Raw genomic sequence first — 27,641 nt, forward strand, 5'->3', positions numbered from 1 at the left:
TGAGCTGCATATGACAGGAAGACACTACTCCTTGGGAGAGGGGAAGAGGTTCCCTCCTAAAGCTGGGGCATAGCCCCATCCTCCTTTATACAGAAAAATGGGCCCTTATGAGACAGAAGAGATAGCTGTCTCAGTCCCTTAGGCATAGAGACTTCCAGGAGGGCAATTTCTAGGCACAGGGTCTTTCCTGCGCATCGAGGCACTTATATAGGATCCAGACTAAGATCTAAAATGTCATGGGCCGGGGAACTGTGGAGCCTGAGGCACGTCAGGTAATTTAAACACAGACAATCCATAGGTTTGTCCAAGGCAGATGCCTTTAATCCGTTACATTTTCTGGCTTTAGCTCCACAATCTCTAACAACTCATGGCTCTACACAGCTGTCCCCAGAGGGCTGGGGTCAGCAGGTGAATACTCCTTCCCACCTCCGGCATGGTTATTCACTACTTTGTTTACTTCTGTTTCGTCATCTCCAAATTTCGGGAAAATCCGGAGTGTCATAGGGAACTACATGAAGGCTCTGATGATCATATTTGGGGCGGACACAAAACTCTCTTGAGGCCAGTGCAGTACTGCAAGTGTTTAGCAAGAGATTCCCAAGAGAGAGCGAGGCATGGTGATTGATTAGAGATGTCTGCCGTGAGCACGGGTTGGGGGAAATGGTGGCACGCGTGTCATGGATTTCTCATGCTCAAATTAGAAAACACTACATAGGAGGACGGTACAAGCAGCAATTAGTAGGCCCTAAAGGTCCAAATCAGATTGCTGAGTTCAGTTATCAAGCACAATGAGTGAGCTCTGGGTCAGAAAAGGAGAGGCAAAGCCACAAGGTCTGAAGGTACGCAGAAGTGTCACAGAGCGCTAGATAAGAGGAACCCGGGGATAAGGACACAGGATTCCCAGGCTGATTCCCATGGGCAGAGCTGAAGGCATGTCCCAGGCCTCATGGAGAGGGCTTTTCCTTACCAGGCTCTTGACGATCTTCAGGAGTTCCTCCATGACCACCGCAATGCCCTGGTAACCCAGGAGTCTGCAGATGGTCTTGAAGTGAGGGGGGCCCACAAAGTTCCTGTACGAGCTGTAGATGTGGCTGTAGGCAATGTTGAGAGGCTGGAAGACAGAGGTTGCGGCAAAGTGAGAGGCTGGGAAGTAAGTGGATGCTGGCATGAGTCCCGGAGGGAGATTTTTGGCTGCTAAAAGGGACAAAAACCTGACATCATTTGCGAGCTCTCACTGGGGACCCCCACGATTATGTTTGCAAGAAGATGGTCACGGAGAGAGGTATGGTCCGTGACCACAGGGTGGCGTGAAGGCCACTCCGTGAAGAGTGGTCCCCAGCAGAAGAGGAGGATGGGTCTCCAGGCAAGTATCTTTTTTAACCCACTGAGCCACCCAGGCGCCCCTCCAGGCAAGTATCTTTTTTACAAGCACCCCTGCCCCCCACACACCAGGACTCTGACAAATTGAGGCACAGGGTGGAGGTAAAACCGATGATTCTGTCTTTCTAGAGACATCTTTGGGACCAGAAACTGACTAGAAGAACCGTGTGGAAACTCGGTAGCTGACTCAAAACTGCCTCCTTCTATTTTTCCTTGTCTCCATTTGCAACGGGGTGGGGTCCCGGGACCGTATGGGACTGGGAGGCAGGAGACCTATGCCGAGTGCCTGAGAATCACCAACGATCTTCCGAGCCTTCTATGAGATGAGGGTGGTGGATTAAATCAGGGGTTTCATGACTTTTCAAGAAGTAGTCCAATGAAATACACCATGTAGCTGGGGTGTGAAAGAGACCAAAGCAGAGTGGCATTGGGGGCCCAGGGCCCTGGCCACTGACTGGCCACCTCCACTGTCCTCTGGACTCCATGACACACCTGCACCAAATTCATGGAATTTGTTTAGGATTTTTCTGTCTGGGAATATGTGACCAAAATATAGGGCCCCGAGTTGGTCTCGCTCGGTGGGTGACTTACAGTTGACTTGATTTTTGAAATGCTGCTACTTATGAACCACCTCATGTCAGGCTTCGTGAAGCCCTCCATGTGCGTTCTCGTTCAATCCTCACAACACACACATGCACACAGACACCTCTTAGCCCCATTTCACAGATGAAGGGACTGAGGTTCAGGGTGGTAAAGAGCTTGTTCAAGGTCACGGTCCTTAGGTAATTGAGCCCTGACTTGAATCCAGACAGGTCTGATTCAAAAGCCCACATTCTTCACCTCTATATATAATAGTGGACTTTGGAGGCTGAATTCTATTAGAAACCACATCCTGTTTTTTAGATAAAGCCTCACTTTAAAGCTTAGTTCCGAGTATAGTTTCCTACCTGGAATTGTAAAAATCTTATATATGGAGCATGCAAATATGTAAAGACAACATCTGATGTTTTATTAGTGGGAAATTTTCTATTAGTTGGCTATTAGAAATTCTATATAAATTAAATACAAACTGTAATGATGCTTTTGGAGGACATAAGAGTCTCAATTCCCTTTGGAGCTATTGAAGGAAAATGTAATCATGTTCAGTCTAGGCTTTGTAGTAAGTCTGTTCTACTATATATGAATTCTAAACTTTACAACATAAGCATCACATTCATAGTACTCTCTAATAACAAGGATGCATGAAGAATACAATTCGAGGACCCACTAATAATAAGAACTCATGAGGAATCAGAACACCCCTGCATCCAGCAGGTTGAATAATAGCTCGTTTGGTAAGGGAATGCCTACTTCTGGTAAGGCTTGGACATGAGAAGGGGCAGAATTCTGCACTCGACACTGATGTACCATCACAGTGAACTCTACTTGAACCTGGGGGAAGATATCTTCTACGTAGTTACTGGAGATTTCTAAATGTTGTGAGGCAGGGAAGGTTTATGTAGGGAGGGAAATATAACGGATCGAAATGCATGAAGTTCACCAAAGTCCATGTTCAACAAATCCTGGAAATGTATTAATGAGTTGTTGAGTTTGATTCAGCCAATCATGGAACCAAGCTGGGCACTTTCTGTGTATGAAAATAAACCATTTCAGTGACTCTGTAAGAGGCCACGCAGCAAACAGGGCTGGGACACCGTGTGGTGAGATGCTCACTCTCCTGAGTGCATCCTAGCTCTGTCCCTATTATCAAAGCCCTGTTCTGTCTTCTCCTGCTTCCAGCACTAGGGATGAGAAGTATACAGCAAACACCGCGGCCAACTTCTGGTTGGGGAAGGAGACTGAGGAGAAAGGGGCAGGAGAGAATTGTCTAGGGGATGGAAATGCCCCACCTGGTACGGGGGTTGCTGTCTACACAGATAGATGTACACCCTTGTCAAAACTCATGAAACTGTATGTACACTCATGACTGTGTATGGTACAGACTGAAAGGTTGGATTCCCTCAAAATTCATGTGTTGAAATCCTAACCCCTGCTGTGATGGGATTAAGAGGGGGACCTTTGGGAGGTAATTAAAGCCCTGAGGGTGGAGGCCAAGTGAATGGCATGAGTGCCCTGTAAGAAGACAAGCAAGGACTTGTTCTCCTTCTGCTCTCCATCACGCAGGATCCAGTGAGAAGGCATGTGCACACCGTCAAGTGGGTCTGTGCCAGACACCCGATCTGCTAATGCGTGGTCTCAGACTTTCCAGCCTCTAGGCAATAAATTAATGTTGTGGAAGTTACCCAGTCTATGAGAGTCTTATTAGAGCAGCCTCAAATCATTAAGATTGTACAACTTCCTGTATATGATTCTAACTCATTGTAGAAATAAACTGAATAAAACCCACTGGGCCATACCATAGCCTAATTTACTTCCCAACATTTGTTTTCAAAGCTTAAAAAAAACCCCAAAACCATGATTTGAATTTCCTCCTGAAAAGGGCTGCAACTCAAGCCTGCCCCAGGAACAAGGGAATGACAACTCGGCTGTGCTAAGGGCATGTGCCAGAGCTCACTGACTTCCAGAACCATCTTCTCATCTTCCCACATGCACCAGGCCCTCTGGACCCCTGCTCAGAGCATTTCTCCTTCATCCCTTCTCAAGTATCCTACGAAAGGGATTTCTGAGCAGCAGGGAGGTTCCAATGGATACCCCTGAAGGGCACAAAAATAATCAACTACTTTTTTTCTTTTTTTCGGATTCTCTTTTTTGTCTTGCTTTGTCTGATTCTAAAGGACCGACTCAAGGGTGGGTATACCTGAGTTTGAATCCTAAGTCCACAAATTTACTAGTTAGATGATTCTGAGCAAATTATTTAAACGGTCTAAGCGGTGGTTTTCCCCAAGTAAAGATACTAATTTCCCTAAGTAAAGATACTAATTTTTCCAGTGGGGTTGTTGAAAGTCTATTTTTATTTATTATTATTTTTTAAGTAGGCTCCATGTCTGGCGTGGAGCTCCAGGAGGGGCCTGAATTCATGACCCTGAGATCAAGACCTGAGCAGAGCTAAGGTAACTAGCTGAGTCACCCAGGTGCCTCTGGGTGTTGGAAGTTTAGTGACGAAGTTTAGGGTGAAGTATAGAAACTTCACCCTATGCGTGGTGCCCTTTCACACCGGGCCCACTCATGGCAAGTACTGCCGTTAATATTCCTTCATCTGATAATTTGGTAGTGAAGTTGAAGAACATACAGATTCCTGATCACATGGCCCCCGGCAGTGTTAGCTATAGTCACAATCCCCTGAACGTGGAGAGGGGAATGCATACCTGGGGAACGATTTTACACAACACATGGTATATCCCCTGTGGGGATGGGGCAGAGGGCTAGGACTAGATGATGGGACATCAGAGATGTAGATTAGCTCCATACTGACAGCACTCTAAAAGTGGGAGCTGTTCAAGCACAGACTATTGGGCAGAGGCTCTCACGGCTGCCAGGGTCTCAGGGAGGCTGAGAAGCTGTTGCTAGAAAGGACGCCGGCCTGCACTCAGGGCTGGATAGACGTGTTGCTCCCCCGTCAGAGTTCCCGGCTGTGAGTCTGGCTTCCCCGGTGCCCATCCTTAGCAGTCCTAAACTTCACTCCCACTCAAGGAGCTTCCAGGACCAAGTCTCCCTTAACACGTGTGGCAAGTGCAAATAAAAACATATTCTGGTAGATGGAAACTGTTCGGCAGCTTCCGCAGTTCTGGGCTGAGAAGGAGAACCATTTTGGGATTGTTTTAGGACACACAGGGGTGTAAAGAATTCCTCTTACAGACCCGCTCAGGGCACAGAAGAAGCCTCTTGTAGAGAAGCTGACATCAGGCTTGGATTCTGGTTGAGACCAGAAATATTTAGGCCTCCGACGATGTCCCACGCTCAGGAAGGATCAGCACGAAATGAGCGGAATCCAAGTCCCCCCAAGTGAATACGCTCACCGGACCCCCCCAGCCCCCAAAACCCCCGAGCCATGCAAGAGAAAGCACACACACATGCTGCAAAGTGCATGCACACACACACACATACACACACACACACACACACACCCCCGCAGGGCACCCGTCTGACCTGCTGGCTCAGTAGGAGGCTGGGCCCTATTGAGAAAATGTGGGAATATGGGAGCCTGGCCATTTTCTGAGGTTTGGCAGAGAAAAACAGGAAGGCAACAGGACTTGAGACATTGGAAACTCGCCACACATCTTTTAACACAGAACCAATTTCGCTGACTCAGGTAACAACCCACCAGCCTGCCTTGCGAACTCATCATGTCCCCTAGTTAGGATGTCTCACTTCAAATCAAGCTTGTTGGAATCCATACTGCACGAAAGACCTACCTTTGTGAGATCTCAATAAATAAATAGATAACAAGAAATCTTGTTCCTGATTCAGAAACTAGAACCATTATTTTTAAAATGTGACATCGATGTGCATTTTTATTTTGTTATTTTTTTAAAAGGCAGGATAGTCTTTTAAGGAAAGACAATGAGGTGAGTTTGATCTGGCAGATCCTGGGCCCTGTGATATATTATGATATGGATTTAAAAAAAAACACACCTGTGGTAATGTATATATCACATGAAAGTTACCAGTTTTGTAAGTGCTGTATAGGGGCTTTTAAGTCCTAAGGCCTCTACCTCTCATTGACAGTAAACACAGTCCCTCCAGACAGCGAGGACTATGTATTTGGCAAATGGAATCTGCAAGCAGCTTGCATCTCTGCTTTCTGGAATCACAATCCCTGTTTTCCGAGATCCCAAGAGGAGTTAAAACTGTTTCTAATTTCCTACATTCGTCACAATTTCTCTAATGTTCCTTGAGTAGTCCGAATCCCAGCAGCCCAGGGACACAAACACGGCCCCTGAATCCAGGCTGAATTCAGGCTGCAGCTCAGCTCTCTGAAACCCACAGGGCAAGAAGATGAGAGATGCACACCGCCATCCTTGTTTGGGGACCCACCGGCTAAGATGGGTTGAAGGACTGATACACCCTGAGTTACAGGTTCAAGTGCATCAGGACTGCTTGCTGGTGTTTCTCTCTGTCTCTTCTTGATATGTAGTGAGCCACAGGCTGGGTCTCCAACGTATGGGTTCTTTCTTGGGCTTCTCAGCTCAGAGGTTAAAAAATCCAAGGGAACTGCTCTAGAGACCTCAAGGGTTGATGCTCCTCCCTTTCTTGTCTCATGAACAAAGACGGAGAACAGGGGCTGGAGATCTGTTCGGCAGTGTTCTACCAGTGCTATGATACTTAGAGATTCTAAAAGTTTTGGAAGAAACTGATGTCATTGCTTTTTAAATAACCTGTACCCATACACAAGTGTATAATGCATCTCGGCTCATGAATAATTCCTTCATCACTACCCAGGTGTATCGTTTTCTGTGGCAGCTATTAACAAATGACCACAAATCTGGTAAAACAGCAGAAATACATTCTCTTATAGTTCTGGAAGCCATAGGCCAAAATCAGTATGACTGAGCTAAGATCAAGGTGTCAGCAGGGCCACACCCTCTCCAGAGGCTGGAAGGGGAGAACCCATCCCTTGCCTCTTCCAGCTCCTGGTGGCTGGCTTGTGGCCACCTCTCTCCAATCTCCTGAGAGGTGGGCTCCTCCTCACTACGTGGGTGAACTCCCTCTGCCTCCCTGATAGCATTAAGGATCCATCCTGATAATTATGTTAATCTTCCCATCTCCCGGTCCTTCAATCACATCGACAAAGCCCCTATTTCGAATAAAGTAATATTTACAGGTTACAGGATTAGGACCTGATATCTTTGGGGCATTACCAGCCTCCTACACCAGATAAGGCAAGGTACAATCACCCCCATTTAGCAGAGGCAGAATCTAAGGGAAGAAAAATACAAAATGCTGTTTTGCCATGCATGCCAAGTGCCAAAATAAAAGCCTTCTGGACTGATGGATTGAAGATGCTGTGTAGCTGGGGAGTGGTGCCATGCAGATATGGGGGGGTTGCGGAGGGGTGCACAGCAGAGCCAGTGGTGCGGCTGGTGGTCTTGTCAGTGGGGCTGATGCAGACTCCCTGGGGTAGGCAATGGTGGGAAATGCCGGTGGCAAGGCATGGACCCAGAAGGGACGTACTCAGTTGTTTGCAGCAAAGCACTGGGCCCTAGATCCTAGGACCATGACATGGAGAAAGCACTCCAAGAGTGGGATGAATTTCCCTGAGGTCAAATCATGGCTTAGATGGGGTTGGGGGGCGGGGAGGGATCATTTAGCGGGTGATGATCACGCCAAACACAAGGTCCCACCAACAATTTCTAAAGACTGAAAAAGTGTTGGGAAATTATTGGTTATCATTTAGGGGCTGCCTTGTGTGACACTCTATGTCACCTGGAAGGCAGTATTTTGATAGACTCTATATAATTCACTTTACTTAGAGAAGTATATGTTTAAAACTTAGGCTCATATACTAGTTTCCATTCCTGGACCAGTTGTGAAAGGTTTTTTGACATTGAGGATCACCCCTCACCCTAAGTGCCAGAGCTCTTGGTCAGGGGTACGGGGACTCCAGACTCCAGAGCAGGAAGCAGAAACAGTCACTGAATGCTTTTTTCCAGGTGTATTTGATGGTGTCCCTGCTTCTGCTGGCTTCATTCAGGTGGTTGAATATTCTCTCTGAGGTATTTTAGTTCCTTGTCTGCTCCCATCATTCTGGAATCCACTAAACTGGGAAGTCCTGTCTCTACTTCTCCAGAGAAGCTGAGTGAGGGTGAGTGCTCCTGTTGACAGCGGTTGACGGAAGAATGACAGTGGAGAGGAGCAGCGTGTCAGGGAGGCTGGCCAGGAGCTCCGGCTCTAGGGACCACAGACCAGAAGATGGCATGGTTCTGCCAAACCCCACTTCGTGATGATGGTCGAGGTAATGCACCGCTGGGAGCCTCAGTTTCTCCCTTTGCATAACGGTGATAAGAAGCCTTCGGCTCAGGTCATGGTCCTGGAGTCCTGGGATTGAAGTCCTGCATCAGGCCCCCTGCTCTGCAAGAAGCCTGCTTCTCCCTCTCCCACTCACTCTGCTTGTCTTCCCTCTCTCACTGTCTCTCTCTCTGTCAAATAAATAAATAAAATCTTTAAAAAAAAAAAAAAAAGAAGCCTACCTCAAAGAGTTGTTTCCTGGGTAAAGTGACAAAGCCCAGGTAAGATATACCAGAATATTCTCACTGATTATTTCTGAGTTGTACAGGTTTGATTCCTGTCTTTGGGCTTTCTGTATTCTTTAATTTATATACAATGAGCATTTTTTTTTTCCTAAATAATAAAACTGTTTTATGAAAGCAAAAAAAAAAAAAAAAAAAAAAAAAAACAAAGGAAGGAGGGAAGCGTCACGAAGTTGCCCTTGACAACTCCTGGGTGAAGCTACAGTCAACTCAGGAAATGGCTCTGGTCGACAAGCTGGTCTCCTGAAGAGTAACGGCTGTTCCTAGGCCCAGCACTTATGGGGAGAGGCTCGTCTCATGGCCCAACACTTAACACAGGGATTCTTGATATTCCCATCTGACAGAAGAGTTAACCAAGGTATAGGAAAGTGAGGGGATCTGCCAAGTCTACATAGGCAGGATTTGCAACCAGCCTTGGGGTTTTAGGGCCTGCACTCTGAACCACTACCTTCTCCTGGGTGCCGTTCAGCTTTGGGATTGGCCCAGGAATGCCCTCTCATCATCCCTTTGCTGCCAGCTCCAGGAAGGGCACGGGGACACCTGTAGGGCTGATCTCTGGCAGTAATTTACTAGAGGTGTGAGTCATTCAGGGCCCTCCCAGGCTGCCTGCCCACGAGGCTACAACTTGGACACACTATGGGAGGGTCCTCTGTGAAGGGGGAGAGAGAGGGAGTTTGGCTGGGATGTGATCTCCTGAGGCCAGTGCCCCGGAAGATTTATCTCACACCCTGAAGGCTGCCCTGGCTCCTCTGCTGCTGGTGGACAGTGATGGTCCAAAGGGGCACGACGGACCCAGGCCTGTGAGTCGGGGACCTGATTTCCACCCCTGGCTTTGCCACTAGTCAGTCATACGGCCTGAGGAATGCCAGCCTTCTCTCGGGATCTGGGAAACAGGAAGGTTTCTAGGCCTCACTCCCATTCTCCGTGTCTCAACTTCTCAAATGAAGAGCTAAGTGTTAAAAATGGCATCCAGGAGCATTAAAAATAAATATCCATTTTCTGTGGCAAAGGTTTGAGCTCTGTCTCGTCACTCTACAGGCCTCCTAAGTCTGGTATTTTTATTTCCCTCAAAATAACCTTTTCAAAAGGCACCTGCAAACTTCCACACTGGCCTTTCTGGGGCGAGGACACTTTGATGTTCTGCAGGGAGCTGCCATTAGCACACATTACAGCAGAGTTTAGACAGGCCCCCGGGAGGACCTAATGCCACGGGGAAGCCACAGAGCAAGTGTCTAATCAAGGCACATCCCAAGACGCCAGGCCTCACAGAGATCCTTGGCCAGGGGAGGGTCTGCAGCTCCCCAGGAAACTCTTCTTAACTTTTTGATTATCACTCCTGTGAATCACAAGGAGACTTTCATGGGTTCACTTGGATACTTTGGCCAAGAACCAAGAAGAGGAAAAAACAAAAAACAAAAAAACCCTGACTTTTAAAAGCACATAATTTGTGTAAAATAATTCAGGTCTAAATCTGGCTGGAGCTGCTATGACAAATTTCCACAAACTTGGCGGCTGAAGATAACAGAACTTTATTCTCTCTGTATTTCTGACATGCTCTGTGATTGTCCCAATAGTGATGGCAACCAGGAAGGGATGGAATCTCAGAGGCAGGTACACCTTTATGGGAAATGGAAGCAGAGTCAGGATTCTTCAAAGAAGAGGAACTTGGAGGACCATCCAAACTGGGAATAGTAAGCAGTTTCCATTTCCGGGATCTACCCCAGGTGACTGGCTGGTAGGCAGTTTCTTGGGATGCTTGTTCCTGAGCCCAGCTGGAAGGAGGGCTGTAGTAGTTTCCCTGAGCCGTTGTAACACATCACTACAAACATGGTGTCTTAACACCGTAGCATCTCACAGTTCTGGAGGCCGAAGCCTCAGCTCCAGGTGCTGGTGGGCCACGCCCCCTCTGAAGGCCTGGGGGCAGACCCCTTCTTTTCATTTTCCAGCTCCAGGTGCTGCTGGCGCCCCTCAGTTACAAAAGCATTATCCCAACCTCTGCCTCTGTGTCTACATGGCTTCTTCCCTTTGTGTCCCTCTGCGTGGAAACTCCTTCTCCTTTCTCTTATAAAGACACCAGTCACTGGATTTAGGGCTCCCCTTAAATCTAGGATGATATCATTTCAAGATCTTTACCTTATTCAATTGATAAAGACCCTATTTCCAAATAAGGTCACACTCTGGGGTTCTGGGTAGACCAGAATTTTGGATGGGACACTCAGATCAACCCAGTGCCAGTGCCGGGATGGTTCAGCAAGTCCGACAAGGGTTCTGGACTGGGCAGGGGTAAGCTCCTGCTTTCCCTCTGCCATCCCCCTCGAGCCCAAACCCAGAGCTTTACAGAGGATGGAACCAAGGCCCAGAGAATAAAAGACTCTTGACCAGGTCATACATATAATTGGAGAATGCCACAGGAGATAAGAATGAAGAAAGAAGGTGATATAGAGGGAGGGTCAGGATGGGAGGGCTTGGGATAAAATTACTGTTTTAATTGTTGGATAACTGAGACGTGTATCTTTATATTGAGCCATTGTCCAAAGAGGGTCTAGATGGGGCCAAAAACGATCACCAACCAATCAAAGAGAAAATTTGGCAGTCCTGGAAGAATTAGTACCATTCTGAGGATCAGTTTGCAGGAGACTGTTTGCCTTTTTTTTTTTTTTTTTTTTTTTTTGGGCCAAAGGAATGAGAGCTCCGCTCAGTGGGCAAAAGCCTTTCCAGACTGGTCCCTGAAAGCATCGTGCGTACAGATGCCTGCTGGTTGCCATGGTGAATGATGCTGATCTGAAGAAATGAATAATGTGAGCGTTGGGGGCGACAGTGGGATTACTCAGACAGTGGCGAGAGAGGCATCAGAGCAGAGGAGGGGAGAAGGCTCCGTCCCGTCAGCTTTGGTCCACTCTGTCCCTGCCTCTGCAGGCTGCGTTCTAACCAGATCCACCGCGAGCATCAGGTAAGGGACATAAATGGCTCTTCTTGGAAATGGAAATGGTTTTTCCTTTCACACTCTGCCTGGTGGAGGGCCAGGCGATGGCAATACGAACAGCTAAAAATAGGGGGAATTTAGAAACAGAAGCAGAAAAGGAAAAGCAAATAAGGGAGACTCATCTGGTCCCCAAAGCTGAAGATGCTGCTACAGTGTCTTGCCAGAAATCTCTTAAAAATGTCTGCTGTCGAGAACTCAGTCTGCAAAGACAGCCAGCAGCAGATGCGAAGCCAAGAGGAGAAAAGATTCATGACGAAGCACGGGATTCCTGATCACCCCTGATGGAAGGGGTTTACAAAGGCCATTGCCTCTGTTATTATAAGCAATGAATTAAGCTCTTTTCATTGTGGTCAGAAGTGTGTTTACAGGGGTGTGTGGGGCGGAGAGGATGGGGGAGGTCACAAGAAGGGAGACTGCTGAAGAGAGCGCAAACAGTCTCCTTCGCAATGACCTTCCCGGGAGGGATCTGAGCACACCTGTCTTGTCCTTCTCATTACCCATGTTTCTGGGAAGAAATTCCCAACCAAAGAGAAGGGAACTCTTTCCTTTCCTGAGCATTTCAGCTCACTGTCATCCTTAGAGAAGAAAAACGAGGATTGAAAAATCACTCAGTGCTGTGCTTTTCTGCAACCCACCTCCTCTAGGTAAACGGGCAAGGAAATAAAAGGTGGGAGGGAGGCAGGGAGCGGAGAGCGCAGCTTGTCATGGAAATCAGTTTGGCTTCACATCCAATTCAGGTTAAAATCTGGTTGGTGGGTTTTTACTAGGTCATTAAGATCTAAACCACAGGCTTCTGCATTTCACTTTCACGTGAGACAGGAAGGGGAGAGAACAGGGCTGGGGGAGACCGTATGTGAGCACACACAGGCTGAAGGAATATGGCTGCCCCTGAATTTTACCAGGGGAAATTCAGTGGAGGGGACATTCTCTCTCTCTCAAAGAGACAGTATTTAAGAGAAACTAAAAAGCTTGAAGATAGTACTCTCTTACCAAAGCAGGAGGGCTGATAATCTGAAGAGGGCTCATTTGATTTGCGGAAAAACAGCAACTGTGTGTTAGTACCAGCACCTCAATTTGCAATGACGATCTGTAACTAAACCCAGCAGCCTTGCCTCTGGAAATGCTCAGAGGGTGTGACGAAGATTAAGGGAGATTTATTACAGTATGTGAGCATCAAGCATGACGCATACTAGATGTGACCCACCAGTCACTCCCTAACCGCTGGTGATGACTATCATTGTTAACACGCACAGGACCTGAGGTAAGAAGCAGCAGCATTTATGCTAGTCTTAGGAGCTGACTGCCTTGACCTACACAACAGATTTCCTGGGTACCTCCAGCCTTGAACAAACAAACAAAGGAACAAAACATGAGCAGAGGCTTTGGGGAGAAATCAGCTGGCAAGGAGTGATGACGCAAATCTCCTCTCTCACGGGCAACAGAATTGAGAGGCTAAAATAGCAGTGGGCAGAATGTTCTAGATGATTGAGTTCACAGCACTGGAGGCAGAAGCAGAAGGTCCAGAAGGGATACTGTAGGTGATAGAATGGTCTGACTTGGTGACTAACAAGGGCACGTTAATCGGGTTGTCCGATTTCTTTTATTGCCTTTCTTCGTTTTTTAAAGGGTTGGAAACTATGTTGTATCTAAAGGACCTGAGCCAGGGGAGGATGAGGCTGGGGTGTGTGGGTGTCTCTTTTTCAGGCCTGCAGGCCAGGGCCTTGACATGAGACAGCCCCAGTGTGAACTTCCGATCTCTTATTTCTTAGCTACGCCTTCGCTGACTAAAGTAACCTCCCGATCCCCATTTCTTTGTGAAACAGGGGCAATCTTAGTTCCCATCGTGAATGCTCAACATATGGTGGTTATGAATATCGTACCTAAGTGCCTCAATAAGGGGATGTCATTTTTCACTTTGATTCTGGTTCTAGAATCAGGATGAACATCGAGGTTGGGAACGTTTCTCACACAGGAGCCATCATTTCCTGGTCATCCTCGGAGCCCTGTCTGGAGGACTATTACCATATTATGTATAGGCCCAACTGGAATAGCATCTTCTCCGGCTATCTTCGCTACAGCTTCCACCACGAGGAGAAGGTGCCTCGAACCATCAGCTCCGTGGTGCTGGAACACCTCGCCCCTTCCACTCTCTACTTCCTCTGCATCAGCTGCAAGAAGGCTGCCTTCCCCTATAGGCACTACTGCACCATGTTCCATACCCTGGATAAGAGTCCGCTGGCAGCTGGGAGCTCGCTGGTGGACCCCCAGATCTCCCTGTGGGTGTTGATGGCCATTCTGCTGGCCTGCTTCACAGCCGTCTTAGCTTTCATCTGTCTCCAGTTCTGGTGCATCCGTTGCCATGAGCCTCGATGGTCTTACAGAGCCGGCCACATGGAGGAAGCCAATGGGTTGGTGAGATGGCCAGAGGAGGCCCCCGCCCTTGGGCAGAGAGAGGAAGACCTGCAGGGCCTCCCCCTGGTGGAAATGCCGCGCAAGAACTCCGGAGCAGAAGCAGAACCAGATGCCGAAGGGGAAGCCAACCAGGAAGACGGGGCTGATGAGGATGCCGCCAATCAGGATGTCCCCGACGTGGGGGCCTTACTGCAGGGTGGTGGGGGCGATCATGCTGCCATGCTGCCTCATTTTAAGGAATGAGGGTTAGGGAGGAGGCGGCCTGCATCCCGTAGCTTAAAGCCCTCCATACAGTAGATCTTTCGTAAACATGTGTTCCTAGACCACCCTTACACCTCCCCTCAACGTTCTTGTCAAAGCTGTCCAGGGTCAGTGCTCCTGTGGGTCACGCAGGTTGGACGAATGCCCTATGACAAAGCTTCTCAAGCTGCAAAGCATATACCCCCAGAGTATGCCAAAGGAGAACACGGCATCTCTCAGGAGTGTCCGTTTAGGGGACCCCCGTTAGGAATGGAAAACAGCATTTTAACGCTTAAACAAACATGAATATATTATGGCACAGAAAGCAAAATTTGCATGACTTGATAAAACACAGTACTTTGAGGAAACTTTTGAGTTAAAGATGGGCTCTTTGGGGGTATGTTCTCAGTCAGCAGAGGCGGACGTCCTATCCCCTCTGCGGTTGGGGGGATGATTTTGGAAAGACTGGGAAGCCTTGCTCTACAGTGTTGTCCGGCTTTCAGGCTATCATATACCACCTTGTACCCCATCTCCATTTTGTTTAAACCACAGGCTATCTTTACTATTATTAACAATATTTTTCTTTAAATCAACTCACTTTTAAATCCTAAACTGGATTTTAAAAGATAGACTTATATGACTCCGTAAATGAAAAACCAGTACCCTCCTGCTATAAATAGAAGAGGCATAAGAATAAATACAATCGAAACAAAATAACATTAAGCCTGACTTAGATTCTATGGCCTACTAATGACTCTGAGCTTAAGGTCTGCTCTCTTAGCTTCGACAAAAAAGGAAATTGGAGAGCAATTAAAGAAAGTATTAAAGACATATAAGCATCAACATAAATGTGTTAAATTAAAGAAAGTATTAAAGACATATAAGCATCAACATAAATGTGTCTTTCTCCTTGTTATAATCACAAGGTTTAAAAGACATTTGGAAAGGGGGGTGTTGTTCTTATTTGTGAGTCAGGGTCATTCAATGACATTTCTGTGAACTATCCAAAATGCTGGTTCCAAGTGTCCCTTGTTTAGAGAAAGCTGCCAGAAAGACTGGCTGTCCTCGAGAGGACATATGCACTGTCCCAGCATCATCCCAAGACGTCTAAGCCTGCCTGTAGGCCTAAGTGGTGGGAGCACACGGGTTTACCACACTTCCCAGTTGAGGGCTCCCTGACCTAGAGGAGTACCTTTTCTTATATGTATTCAGTTCTTCTGGGTCCATCTGGGCTTACTTTTTGAAAACGGGGTCAAAGGTGGCCATTTCTATTCCATCACAAAGGAAAACATTGGCTTTGTTTTCGTGGACCTGTTTCCCTCTCGCAGTGGCATTCTTCCCCTTCAAACCCACAGGGTAAGAAACAGATCTCCTACATCTATCATAGTGTTGGCGAGACTCTGTGAACATTGCCCTCTGTCCCCACCACGGGTATAGAAATTCGAGGAGGGTAGAGATGGTGTTTGTTTTAATCTCTGAGACATCCCCAGCATGCAGAATCTAGTCCAATGTCTGGCTTATTGTGGGCGCTTAATAAATGTTTGCTTCATGAATGGCAAAGGACTGAAGGTCTAGAACAGGGCACCATTTGGGAGGCCTGGTTAATGTCAGGATGCATACTATGAACGAAGCAGCAGAGAGACGGCAGAAGACCCGTCTCCCGGCTCTAGCTCCAGCCTTCTGGGATTTCCTTCAAAACTATACCTTCCCCATGGCTACCTCTCAGCAAAACCCTTGCCTTTCCGGAGCACAAAATCCCAGAATCTCACGACCACTCTGCAGTGAATCAGCTGAGTAACAGGAGGACACAGGATGAAGACGAGAAGCCCCACACACCTACTTCCCTGCTCGCCTCAGTGAAATCCTCCCAAATAATTCTCACCCAGCAACCACCCTCCCAAGTCTGCTTTACCCCCAGCCTTGCTAGCTGTGCGCAAATAAAGACGAGTATACTTACAGTTGGTTCTGCCTCTCTAGCTCTGTACCTTTTTACTTTTTCTGATTTGGGGAACACTTCTGTGTTTGCTTAAGCTCACTAGTCTTCTTAGGAGGAGGACACAGGCAAGACGACTCACCTTGGATCCATAGAGGTAATAAGGCTGGACGTTGGCGGGTTTATCTCTTTGCGGTTCTTGGGTAAAAGGAATGGCAGTTCGAACAAAACTAGTAGAGGAAAAGAGAGGGGGTGGGAGTTAACTGGGTCCTGAGAGCATTCGTCATGGGACACAACCCAGCCAGAGCCCTTCCTGACCAGGTGCAACCACAGCGTTTCCAGGTGGCTGTCTATAAAATGACTAAACTCTTATGACACACTCCCATTCATTCATCTGCTGTCTCCTTCCCATAGGTGGGAAAACCGTGGTGCAGACTCCCAGGCTAGCCTCTGGGCTATGGCTGCTCATAGGGACAGCGGGCAAGAAAAGGACCACTGGCTGGGCCTGGAAATGGCCTTCTCTGGGGCTCTGATCCCTCCCCTCACCCCCGGCTGGCTTCTTCAGAGCAGGGTTCCACAAACTCTTTCTGGAAAGGCCCAGATAGGAAGTGTTCTCAGCTTTGCAAGCCAGATGGTCTCTGTCACCATTACTCAAGTGTGGCTCGTAGCGTGAAGCGCCCAGAAAAGACTATAGATGAATGAGCACGGCGGGGTTCCAGTCAAACTTTATGAATTTCAAATGATTTTTCACTTGTCATCAAACTATAATTCTTTGGATTCTTTTTCCCAACTGTTCAAAAACGTCGATAGCATTCTTTGCTCCCGGGTTGTACAGAAACAGTTGGCAGCAAGATGTGGCTTGTGGGCGATCGCTTGCAGACCTCTGCTTGAGAGGATTCAAAGTCCCAAATCGTTACAGAACCACAAGTCTGACTTGCTAAGTGTGTGGGCTCAGGCTCCTCTGTGGGTTCCCTCCCAGCGCCTTCATTTCACTCAGAACAGACTTATTGAATCCTGGTCGTGAACCAGGCCCTGAGGGTACCGAGAGGACCTATAAATACACGCACGTTTGGGGGACCTCGTGGACTTGTTCTGCGGGTGAACATGTCTCTCCACTTCCAGTAGGATTTGAACTTCTGTGAGGATAAGGGATTAGGTCATGTCCTCCCCTCGGTGCCTGACACCGGGCTGTGTGTGCCTACTCTGCACGGACGTATTCAGGTATGCGGATAACGTCATCGAAGTACCATCCGCTCAGAAGGTGCCATGCCTGCCCCTAGGCTGGGGTGTACTAACCTCCGCAGCACCGCCTCATTCCGCGGGCGCCATTCCCACCACTCACCCTGGGCTCCTTGGAGACTTTGCCTGGATAGTCTTCTCCTGTCTTTTCACCTTATTTACTCCTACTTACCCTTCACATCTCTCCTCAAGCACTACTTGTCAGAGGAGGAAGCCTCTCTTGGGGTTCCCATCACTTCCCAGGCCAGTTCGGGTAGCGGTGTTTTCTCTCTCATGCCTGGGGCTTTCCTCCATCTCATAATTCACTCTTCCCATTTTTTCCCTGTGTCCTCCTTGCCTGAAGGCCCTCAGAGGCAGGCTTGTTCCCTGTGGCCTCCCCACCCCCAGCACAGAGACTGTGCGGACACGGGGACTCTGTGAGACGCCTGTTCCAGGAAGGGACCGCTTCCCCGCCCCCCCAGCCCACCCCGGCCCTCTGCGCACAGGGACTCCCTTACCGGTTGGTGGACCCGTTGTAGCAATAGTTGGGGAGGAAGTCGAAGTTCAGCTCCCAGAAGACGTGGAGGGTGATGCGGCCGTAGGGGGCAGACACGTTGTGGTTGGCCTCCCGGAACATGGCGTCGAAGCTGTCCAGGGTCATGTGCTTACAGAGCAGCCGGTGCGTGAGCCGGTTGATCTCCAGCAGCCACTCCAGCTCCTGCCAGAGAGAGCCCACGGCTGCTGAGGGTGGACGCACACACCCTATATGCTCCCATGCGGCCCGCTTCATCTCACAGCTTCCTTTCCCGCGGGGGAGAGCCCTCAGGCAAGCTCCCCACGCCTGATGGGAGAGACCATGCAACCACACGTCCCTCTTCGGAGGAGGGATCCCCAGACTGTGTGCAGGAAAGCTGCATGCCTGGGAAGGGGGCCACAGACCGCGTAGGATTCCCCTCTGTACCCCTTTGGGTGGAGACATGCCTGCTTGCCTTCCAGTTTCCACACTGGTGAGGAAAAAGCTTGCTTCTCAGCGTTGCAAGTAAACAAAAGGAAGGTGGGCCTGGCCGTCACCAGGGGCTATATGTCTGCCGTGCAGAAAGCTATCATAGAGTTACCACCTGTTACGTTCTTACTACTTGGTCAGACCACATGAAATTACTGGTTTTTTTAGGTTAAATACCATCGAATAGGAGTAGTTTTGTGTGGTTCAATTTAATATACACCAAACAGTATCCTTGGCACTTAATGTGTCTTAACTCATTTAATGCTTAAGAAACCCCTTAATGCATTAGAGAAACTAAGGCTTGGAGAAGTTGAATCACTTGACTCCAAAGCCAGGAAGCTGGGCTCCGAAGTCCATATCCTTAATCACTGTATACTACAGGACTCTTAAAACTAGCTGGAGGCAGAATGCCCCCTCCTTTGGATTCCTCCTGGGTCTCTCGGTCACAGGGTTGGTTACGAGTTGGCAAAGGTTGCAGCTGAAAGCCGTGGGGCCGAGGTCTCACGTGAGCTGTGGGCTGACTGCTTGGAACCCTGCCTTCAGGCAGAGAATGGGAGCAAAGCAGACAATATGCAGACATGACAGGTCACCGCATTCATTGGCAAGTATAAGGAGGGTGAAACCCTCTGGGCTGGCTTTAGTCCCCTGTCATGCTGCTATGAAAAAGAATCAAAGCACAGTCTTATGCAGAGGGAGAACCCGTCCCCCTTTGTGAGGCTCAGGACATTCCCACATTGTTGTGGTCAAGCCCTCTTTTGAGACGGGTAGGACGGCTCCTGTTTCATAGAGGGGACACACGAGGCTCAGAAGGTGAATTAACTTGTCCAAAGTCACACAGAGAACACAGACCACGGTTTAGTGAGTGATCCCAGGTTTTTTGCCTTCAAATCACATGTGTCTGGGCCCCTAGGACAGAGCTGCCTGGAATAAAGAAGGAATTTGCTAAGAAAGCCCTTGGAAAAGTAATGATGATTACAGTAAAGATGGTCTGACAATTAAAAAAAAAACTCCACGAACACTGGCAAGGGCAGTGGACCAGAGGGCGGCCAGGAGGTGGGACAGCCACAAGGCCAGCTTCAGTGGCTAGGATAAGGAGCTCAGGTCTCTACAGTAGGTTATAGGACACAGCCCCACACCAGGGAATCAGTTTTGTTCTCATCGGCCCCAAGGCACCCCCATGCTGGCTGGGGTCCCAAGTGTGGCCAGGTGGAGGCCCCAGAACACACTTCCAACCTTGGAGCTTTGTCCTTCTGAGTCAGATGCTATGGCTCTAGACTGGGGGTGTAGAAGTGGATGGAAGCTGGCAAAACTTCGACGGCTGTGGAAGCCAGCCAGCTCAGGGAAGGGGGACGGGCAGGGGCAGGTGGGATTCCTGGGGTCTGGGCTGCTGGCTGTGGCACAATGTCTGGCCAGACAAGTGTGGAGCTGCTACTTAACTCCACAGAGCTGTTGCCTCCTCAGAATGGGCTCAGTGAGGCCAGCGCTCACGGTCTTTCAAAAGAAGGTCAAAAATCTAGATTTCAGTTCTGGAATGGCAGCTGGAAGAGCAAGTCTCCAGCCCCTGTGCACTGTGAAGTCGATGAAGGGCAGAGACACAGAATCACCTCTCAGCTTCGGTCTCTTGGGGCCTACCAAGCCGGACCCTCTGTGCCCATTCACTTCGGATGGGTAAAAAAATGAAATATATGAAATAATGGAGTAAACATTAATGACTTTACGGAGTCCCGTGCACACTGAGGAGCCGTGTTACCAGGAAGATTAACTGCCAGTGAAGAACCAGGCAACAGTTTCTGTTCTAATGTTCTGTGATTTTAAGTCTCACAAATGCGAGTCAGCATTTACGCGGGAGACCGCAGGAGGGAATTCTCAACGCTGCTGATGTGGGGCTGTTGGAAACGCGGGTCCACTTCTCCCGCCACGCAACAGTTTCTGATAGGTGATCCTATCGAGTTTTCTGATAGGTAATCCAAGCCTTGTGTTGGCCTCACCGGTGTTCTTCCCGCCTTTAAATTACAAGAGGGCACTTGCCTCTAGGATGTGGAGCTCAGGGCATCAAGCTTGGCGCAGGTAGAAAAGGCCTCTCATGAGAGGTTCAGCCGCCTTCTGAGAGGGTCTCAGTTTTCTGCAGTAGAGCTGGTTTACTGGGGGGAACACAGAGAAGCAGAACTGGGGACATGAAACACTTGGTGGGGCGACTTCTGTGAAGGGTGGAGAGAGCTCTTGGACAGGAGCCAGAAAAGCTGTGTCAGCCACACCGGACTGCTGACCAGCTCTGCAGCCCCAGGCGGGCCAGAAGAACAGGGGTCTCGAAGTCAGGTGCCGCGGGGCATGGAAGGTCCTACACAGGAAGGAGGTGTGCCAGCGGGGCTGGCCGCAGGCTGAAGAGAGCACAGCGCGGCTGACGAGATCGTCTAGTCATTTCTAGATGATCGCTGCCATCTGGAAAGGCTGGTGTGAGGTTGCCAAAGCTTCTGCACTTTTATTCAGATTCTTCCAAATGTTAAATGTTGGCTCAAAATTTCACATGTGCTCTGCAGCAGAAACAAAACACAGCCTGCAAGCTGCCAGCCCTCAGATTCAGTGTCGGATCTCTCCGGGAATCTATTTGCTTGACTGCGTAGGATGAGGATGGCTGACTGAAGAAATCTCTGTCACCCTTCCAGCTTGGCCTCATCAAGCTGCCTTCCCAACTCAGGATGGAGTTTCCAAGGTGCAGGGAAGGGCTGAGGGAGCAGATTCTGCAGGCGTTTCTCAGAAGAGGCAGAAGCTTCTCAGCCAAGGCCAGTAGGGGCCTCCCGACCCCACAGGAGAGAGCATCCCTGGGGTCTCCTCTTCCTGGTCTTCCCAGGGAGTGGCTCCTCCCCAGGGGCTGATGTTCTCACCTGATAAACAACAGCTTTCACTGCTTGTTTTGATTTTGCTCTCAGCTAAAAGAACATTCAGTGCCTTTCAAGGGATGGGAAGAGGCTGTGGACACCCACACACACCCCAAACCAGTTTTTTCATGAGATATGCCCATTCATTACTGGACAGCTTGAAGATACTGATAAACAACAAAGATGAAAACAGAAAATCCCATCCCTTGGAGATGATCACTGCTAACATTCTGGCATCAACAAAGAAAAACCTGTTCCTTCCTTCCTTTCAAGAAAAATCTACTTCTTAAAATAAATCTCCCAGAAGATCATGCGCTATATGGAAGTCTCCTAAAGTAACTGACCCAGGACTTAGGTGGGTAGATGGGGGCAAGTCCTTGTAGGAAACGCTGCTGAAAATTCACCCTGAGAATGTCTCATTGTAGCCCCAAATTTCTATGCTCCTATCTTTTTTTTCCCTTTCTTTTTCTCACTTTTTTTTTTCCCCAGAAGCTGTTATTTATTAAGTGCAAGGGAGAGAGTCATCCTTATAAAAACACTGTATGATGGATTCTAATATTCCTCCATCATGTAGATAGGGAAATGAGCCTGTAGAAATTAAGTAATTGGCCAAAATTGCCGGCTAGTAAGTAGCAGGTCCAGGACTGGGACCCCAGGTCTTTTTGACTCTAGAGCCCTAGTCTGTAGTCACTTTAAAACAAACAAACAAACAAACAAAAAAAACACTTTGTCCATTTAAAAAACAAAATTTTTTAAATTTTGAAATAATTTTAGACTCACTTTTCTGTGAATGAAATAGCAGAGTTCCTGCATATCCTTGACCCAATTTCCCCAATGTTAACAGCTTACACAACCTTGGCATAATTATTTAAAGTCAGAAATTGACATTGGTCCCCTTCTATTAACTAAATGACACAACTTACTCAGATTTCGCCAGATTCTCCACGAGGGTCCCTTTCTCTGTTCTATGATTCAATTTGGAATCCCACACTGCTTCTGGTTGTCATGTCTTCTTAGACTTTTTTCAATCACTGACATTTTTCAGTCTTCGTCTTTTTATGATCTGGATGCTTTTGAGGATTGCTGTTCATTTTTTAAATGCCATTTAATTGGGGTTTACCTGATATTTTCTCATGATTAGATTGAGAAGATGCCTTTCAGCAAGAATACCACAGAAGAATACACAGCAGGGGTTACATGAATATAGATTATTGCCAGTGTTGTTGACTTTTGATGCTTGGTTAAGATGGTGTTCCCACGGTAAAATTACTAATCTTCCTCTTGGAGTTCATAAATATCTTGAAGGAGATAGTTTGAGACTATGCAAGAATCCGGCTTCTTCTTTTTTTGTTTGTTTCTTTGTTTTTTTTAAATTTTTGAGTAATTTTTAAAATTGTGGTCAGTTTTACATTTATGTTTTTATTTTTTATTTTTATAAAAAATTCCGTTTATATTTTACATTTTAAAAAATATTTGTATTTTTATATCTACAATGTAAGTAACAGAAGACTTACCACTGACACCATTTTTAAGTGTATAGCTCTGTGGCATTCAGTTCACTCACATGACTGTGCCACCATACCACCACTGAGCTCCAGAACTTAATTTCCCTCAACCAAAACTCCTTACACTAATACCCTTGTCCCCGTAATCACCATCACACTTTCTGTCTCTATGCATATGACTACTCTAAGGACCTCGGAACAAGAGGAACCATAGAATATGCTTTTTAAAGTCCCACCTACTAATTTTAGCATCCATTGCTGGATTTTGCCCACAATTGTCACTGTGGCATTCTCATGGTGATTTTTCTGTTTCTCTCATTCCTCCCACTCATCTGCTTTTGAGACATTAAAATCTCTTGTTGATGCGGACTGGCTGATCAAGTTTATTCTAATCCTTGGAGAGGAAGAATGAGCAGAGAGCATCTCAATGAAGGGAGCCTGCTCCTGGCTCATGCATCAGGATCAATGACAGGGTTTCCAGATCCCAGAGCAAACTGGAAACGTGGGAACCCTTGTTAAAAACTAAGGATTTCAAGATGACAATGGCAGAGCAGTCAACCCAGCACAGCGCCCTTCTGACCCTATACTGCACACCCACGATGCCCACCCTGTGTGCAACCTTCCCTAGCTTCTCAGGACCTCCCCTGCACTGGCTCAGCTCTGAAACCCAAAGGACTTTGGAACACAAAGGACAAGCAGCTGTGCCCCAGGGCTAGGCATGTCAGAGATCTCAAGGCACTCAGGAGACTAAGATCACTCTCATTCTTTTTAAGTCCCCCTCCTCCCCAACCCCGTTCCATTCAGCTGGGAAAGAGACTAACTGCTTCTCTTCAACTAGCTCCGTACTAGGCTAGCAATGCCTCCAACTAGGCCTCAAGACTAAGGAATCCCAGGGCAGAACTCCCACGGGCCCCCAGTCTCGTACCACGATGGAAGTCAGGTCCTCACTCTCGAAGCGGCTGATGGCCTGGTCCAAGGATTTATACATGGCAGCAGAGATGCGCTGGGTAATGAGTCTGTTCAAGTCGATTGATCTACCCAAAAGCTGCATGGAAGTGACGGGGAGAGAAGTTATTTAAGGTTCTCATAGGCACATGACAACTAAATGCAATGCAACATAAGAAATTGGATTAAAAGCATAAAGAACATTACTGGGCCAAATGGGACTCTATGCAGAAAACAGTATTGTTAAATATCCTGAGTATGATCATTCTATCTTGATTATGAGATAATGCCCTCATTCTTAGGACATATATCCTGAGGTATTCATGGGTAAAGTGTCATGACATCTGCAACTTACTCTCAAATGGTTAAGAAAAAGAGTTCATATATTTAAAACATAAATATAATTTAATGTTACATATATATGTATTCTTTTAAATTATTTATATATGCTATATTTATTTACTACTTATGTATTTATTTACTATTTATATGCTATTTCATTATATGTTATGTTTATAATATATATTATATACTACTTATATATTTATATATTATTTACCTATATTTTAGATACATACACACACATACACATGCATATTCATATATGGCTCTTGGCTAAGTGTCTGAGGATTATTCCTAACTATTTTATTTTTTGTACTGTATTCATGAGAAAGAAAAAAATATGTATATAAGAGAAAGTAAACCAATTGGGTAAAATATTAATGATCACAAATCTGCCTGTAGAGTATATATATATATATATGTTCATTGTGTTTTTCCTTCAACTCCTGTAAGTTTGAAATATAAGAAGCTGAGGAAAAACAGGGTGCCTCCAGACTGTTGGAAAGGCTCAGGACAAGCTCCGGCACCCCATGCAACGTTGACATCCTAAATTTAGCCGTGAGGTCCTTCCCACAACGGTCCTGTGCCCCACCTCCATCACCATCACTGGAGAGTAGCAGCTCCCGCAGCAAGGGCCTACTGCCGGCCTTTATGGGGATGAGTACACATGCATGAGAATGCAGGGCTGCATGGAAAACGGAACTTCTGCTAATTCCCATTAGGGCACACCCATGTAGGCATCATCCCAGATGCTGTGCAAATAGCAGTAAACATCTACTGGGTACCCGCTGTGGGTACTGCGCTTTGCTAGGTGCCCAAAAAGGGTCTTAATTTTTTTTTCTTTCTATTTCTCTTTTGGGAGATTGTCTACCAACTGACTAAGACCCCCCAGCAGGCACCTTGTACACACCTGAAGCTCTCAGTATTTAATGTTCTGTGGCTAATTCTGGCTGCAACAGGAACTGATGGCTGGATTTCCTGAGAGGCCAGAGGGAAAGCACTGAGCTCCTGCTGCTGACAGAGGTGAAGATATGCTCTTCCCTCTCATTATTCTCCACTTCCCTTTGATTTCTCACGGCAATGAAAACGCCCAGGGTTTCCAGGGTAACCCCTTCCTCTGCACCTAGGGCACTTCTCGGCTGTGGCCCTTCACCTGGGTCTGCCCCACAAACCCCGTGCCCCACATCCTGAGCGCGGCGGTCACGGCATCAAGGCCATACCAGCTCCTCGTGGCTGACAGCGGGAATATCTCGTATTTTGCCTGCCTGCCTCACGTGAACATTTTAAAGCAGGAATATGTGTCTGAGCTCCTGGCAGCATTTATTGCCTCTACATCTGGGGTCAAATGTGAACAGAAAGCAACTTCACATTTCTAGCATGGGCTTGGCGGACACGCTTCATTTCAAAGCCCGAGGCAGCCTGCCTTCGCTTGGACCAGCATGCGGGCCCTGCTCAGGAAGAGATTTACCTGTTTCTGAGCGGCAGCCCCCATGGAAGGAAGTGAGCCACGGCTTATGACAAGACAAAGGCTTTAGTGGCCACGACTTGCCAGAGGTGAGCTGCAGGTGGACTGAGAAGCCAGAACCTGAACCACAGGATGTCAACGCCTCTTTATCGCTTATAAGACTGAGGCTGTGCCACACCTAAGCTCAGAAGTCCACACGGGTGGCATGTGGGGTGGAGAGTATGCGGTCGTCCTGATCTCCAATCTCCCCGCTCACTTCACGGCCACTCTCTAGCCTGTCCCATTTGCCCTCTGGCTTCCTTAACCGTACCTGTACATGTCTCTGTTTCAGCAGTGTTTCATAGCGGTTGGACGGTGGGTATGGAATGATGACTCCGTAATTCTTACATTCGGCCCTAAAACGTTTATCCAACAGGACGCTGCAAGGGAGAAAAGTTACGTAAGGCCAGTAAACATGACCGTGGATGGTTTTCAGACACCCAGCCACATCTATTTCCGACCAGAGGGTCTCCTCTAGGAAGCGCTAGCTTATGTGTTTCAATTACAACTGTTTTTTGCTTTAGAGCAAAATGCAGATTTCTTTTTAACCACAAAGCTCAACATGAAGCATTATTTCTAAGATGAAGACAAGCAACACAGAAGTGGAACCACTTCCCTCTTTTATTCATTTACCAAAAAAGCAATCGAGTGCATGTTTGTTATATCCCAGGGAATACTCTGGTACCGGGGACACAAAGTTCCCGTCCTCATGGAGCTTATGTCTAGTGAAGAGAAACTGGTAACTGGATAAATAAAGGAATAAAATAGTTTCAGGGAAGAGGAAATAACTGCACGGCATTTATGACTTATCAGGCGCACACCTGCGTGTACACAGTCATTTTTAATCTCATGGCAATCTTCTGTAGATGTACTATTATCACTTTTCATACCGAGATACAGACTGCAGAGTAATAGTGCTCTGAAACTAATAAAATAAGATCATTCAGTGTTTGGAGGTCAGGAAAAGCCTCTCTAAAGCAGTCTGGCTGGATGGACTCCCAAATGCTAAAAATATTAAGATCTGGAGGGGAAGAGTGTTTCTGGCAGATAAAAGAAAAGAAAAGCTGGTCAGCATAAATAAAGGACCAGGCATGCTGGAGACCACGATGCAAAAATGAATTGATAAAATTAACCAGGGGGAGGTGTCTAGGTGGCTCTGATCATTCTGATCGTTAAGTGTCTGCCTTCATGATCCTGGGGTCCTGGGATCAAACCCTTTTTTGGGCTCCCTGCTCAGTGGGGAGTCTGCTCCTCCTCTCCTTCTGCCCCTTCCCTGGCTTGTGCTTTCTCACGCCCTCACTCTTTTAAATAAATAAATAAAATCTTTAAAAAAAAAAAAAAAAAGTTAACCTGGGGGCCGGATTACATGGGATGTCAACCACAGTAAAGAAGTTAGATTTTTCTAGATGTCACTGGCAGCCATTGAAGAGCTTTAGGTAGGAAAGTGACATCATCTGAGCCTACACCATCAGGCACAGACAGTGGCCACCAGCTACGGGAGCTTACCGGGCACCTGCAATGTGGTGGGTCTGGGTGGAGATGTGCTAGCAGTATAAAGCACACACTAGATTTTGAAGACTTAGAAAAAAAGCAAGAAAACTAGCTCTTTAATAATTTGTATATTGATTTCATGTTGAACCCATATTTTAGATATACTGGATTATATAACATATATTACTCAAATTAATTTCGCCTATTATTCTTTCCTTTTTAAAATATGACTACTAAAAAAAATGTAAAATGACACTTGCGGCTCACATTTATGGTTCCACTGCCTTTCTAATGGACAGCACTGACCTGGATCATTCTTTCCCTGACGTGCTTTCTGGGACTCTCCTCAGCTCTCTCAATCTCGCCCAGCCCCCCATAATTTTGGAAACCACTGATCTTGTAGGGAGTAGTACAGATTCAGGGCATTTTTTCAGATTAGAATATTCTGTAAACTCAGTATGCAAAGACCCAGGGTTTGGCAAGTCTGAGTTTGTGTATACAGCATATTTGGAAGGAGAATCATCTTAGAGACACTGGAAGCCCAGCGCCCTGTTGTAACTGCATCCTATACAACCCAGATACGTGCTAAGTGACTACTTCATGGAAAGCTGTGTAACCTGTG

General features: G+C 47.2%; 2 protein-coding genes across 5 annotated transcripts in view; one reads left to right on the plus strand and one right to left on the minus strand.

Annotated features, from left to right (window-relative positions):
- The window catches only part of CYFIP2 (cytoplasmic FMR1 interacting protein 2), a 125,033-nt gene that overhangs the window by 37,466 nt on the left and 59,926 nt on the right, over positions 1–27,641 (minus strand). For all 4 annotated transcript variants that reach the window (XM_032337187.1, XM_032337186.1, XM_032337184.1 and 1 more), the window contains 5 exons: positions 25,800–25,908; positions 23,663–23,782; positions 17,872–18,071; positions 16,278–16,365; positions 968–1,111 (listed from right to left, as the gene is read on the minus strand). In XM_032337187.1, the coding sequence (XP_032193078.1) occupies positions 968–1,111; positions 16,278–16,365; positions 17,872–18,071; positions 23,663–23,782; positions 25,800–25,908 (661 nt within the window). The remainder of the gene's footprint in view (positions 1–967; positions 1,112–16,277; positions 16,366–17,871; positions 18,072–23,662; positions 23,783–25,799; positions 25,909–27,641) is intronic.
- Positions 11,251–14,862, plus strand: FNDC9 (fibronectin type III domain containing 9). The gene is made up of 2 exons (XM_032337188.1): positions 11,251–11,517; positions 13,482–14,862. The coding sequence occupies exons 1-2, from the start codon at positions 11,357–11,359 to the stop codon at positions 14,203–14,205; spliced, it is 885 nt and encodes a 294-aa protein (XP_032193079.1). The 5' UTR covers positions 11,251–11,356; the 3' UTR covers positions 14,206–14,862.

This window comes from Mustela erminea, chromosome 3 (assembly GCF_009829155.1).
Source record: "Mustela erminea isolate mMusErm1 chromosome 3, mMusErm1.Pri, whole genome shotgun sequence".
Taxonomy (NCBI): domain Eukaryota; kingdom Metazoa; phylum Chordata; class Mammalia; order Carnivora; family Mustelidae; genus Mustela; species Mustela erminea.

Coding starts and splice junctions, on each gene's coding strand:
- FNDC9 (XM_032337188.1), top strand. CDS start 11,357: ATGAATAATGTGAGCGTTGGGGGCGACAGTGGGATTACTCAGACAGTG. Junction 11,518..13,481: donor AGATCCACCGCGAGCATCAG/GTAAGGGACATA, acceptor TTCTGGTTCTAG/AATCAGGATGAACATCGAGG.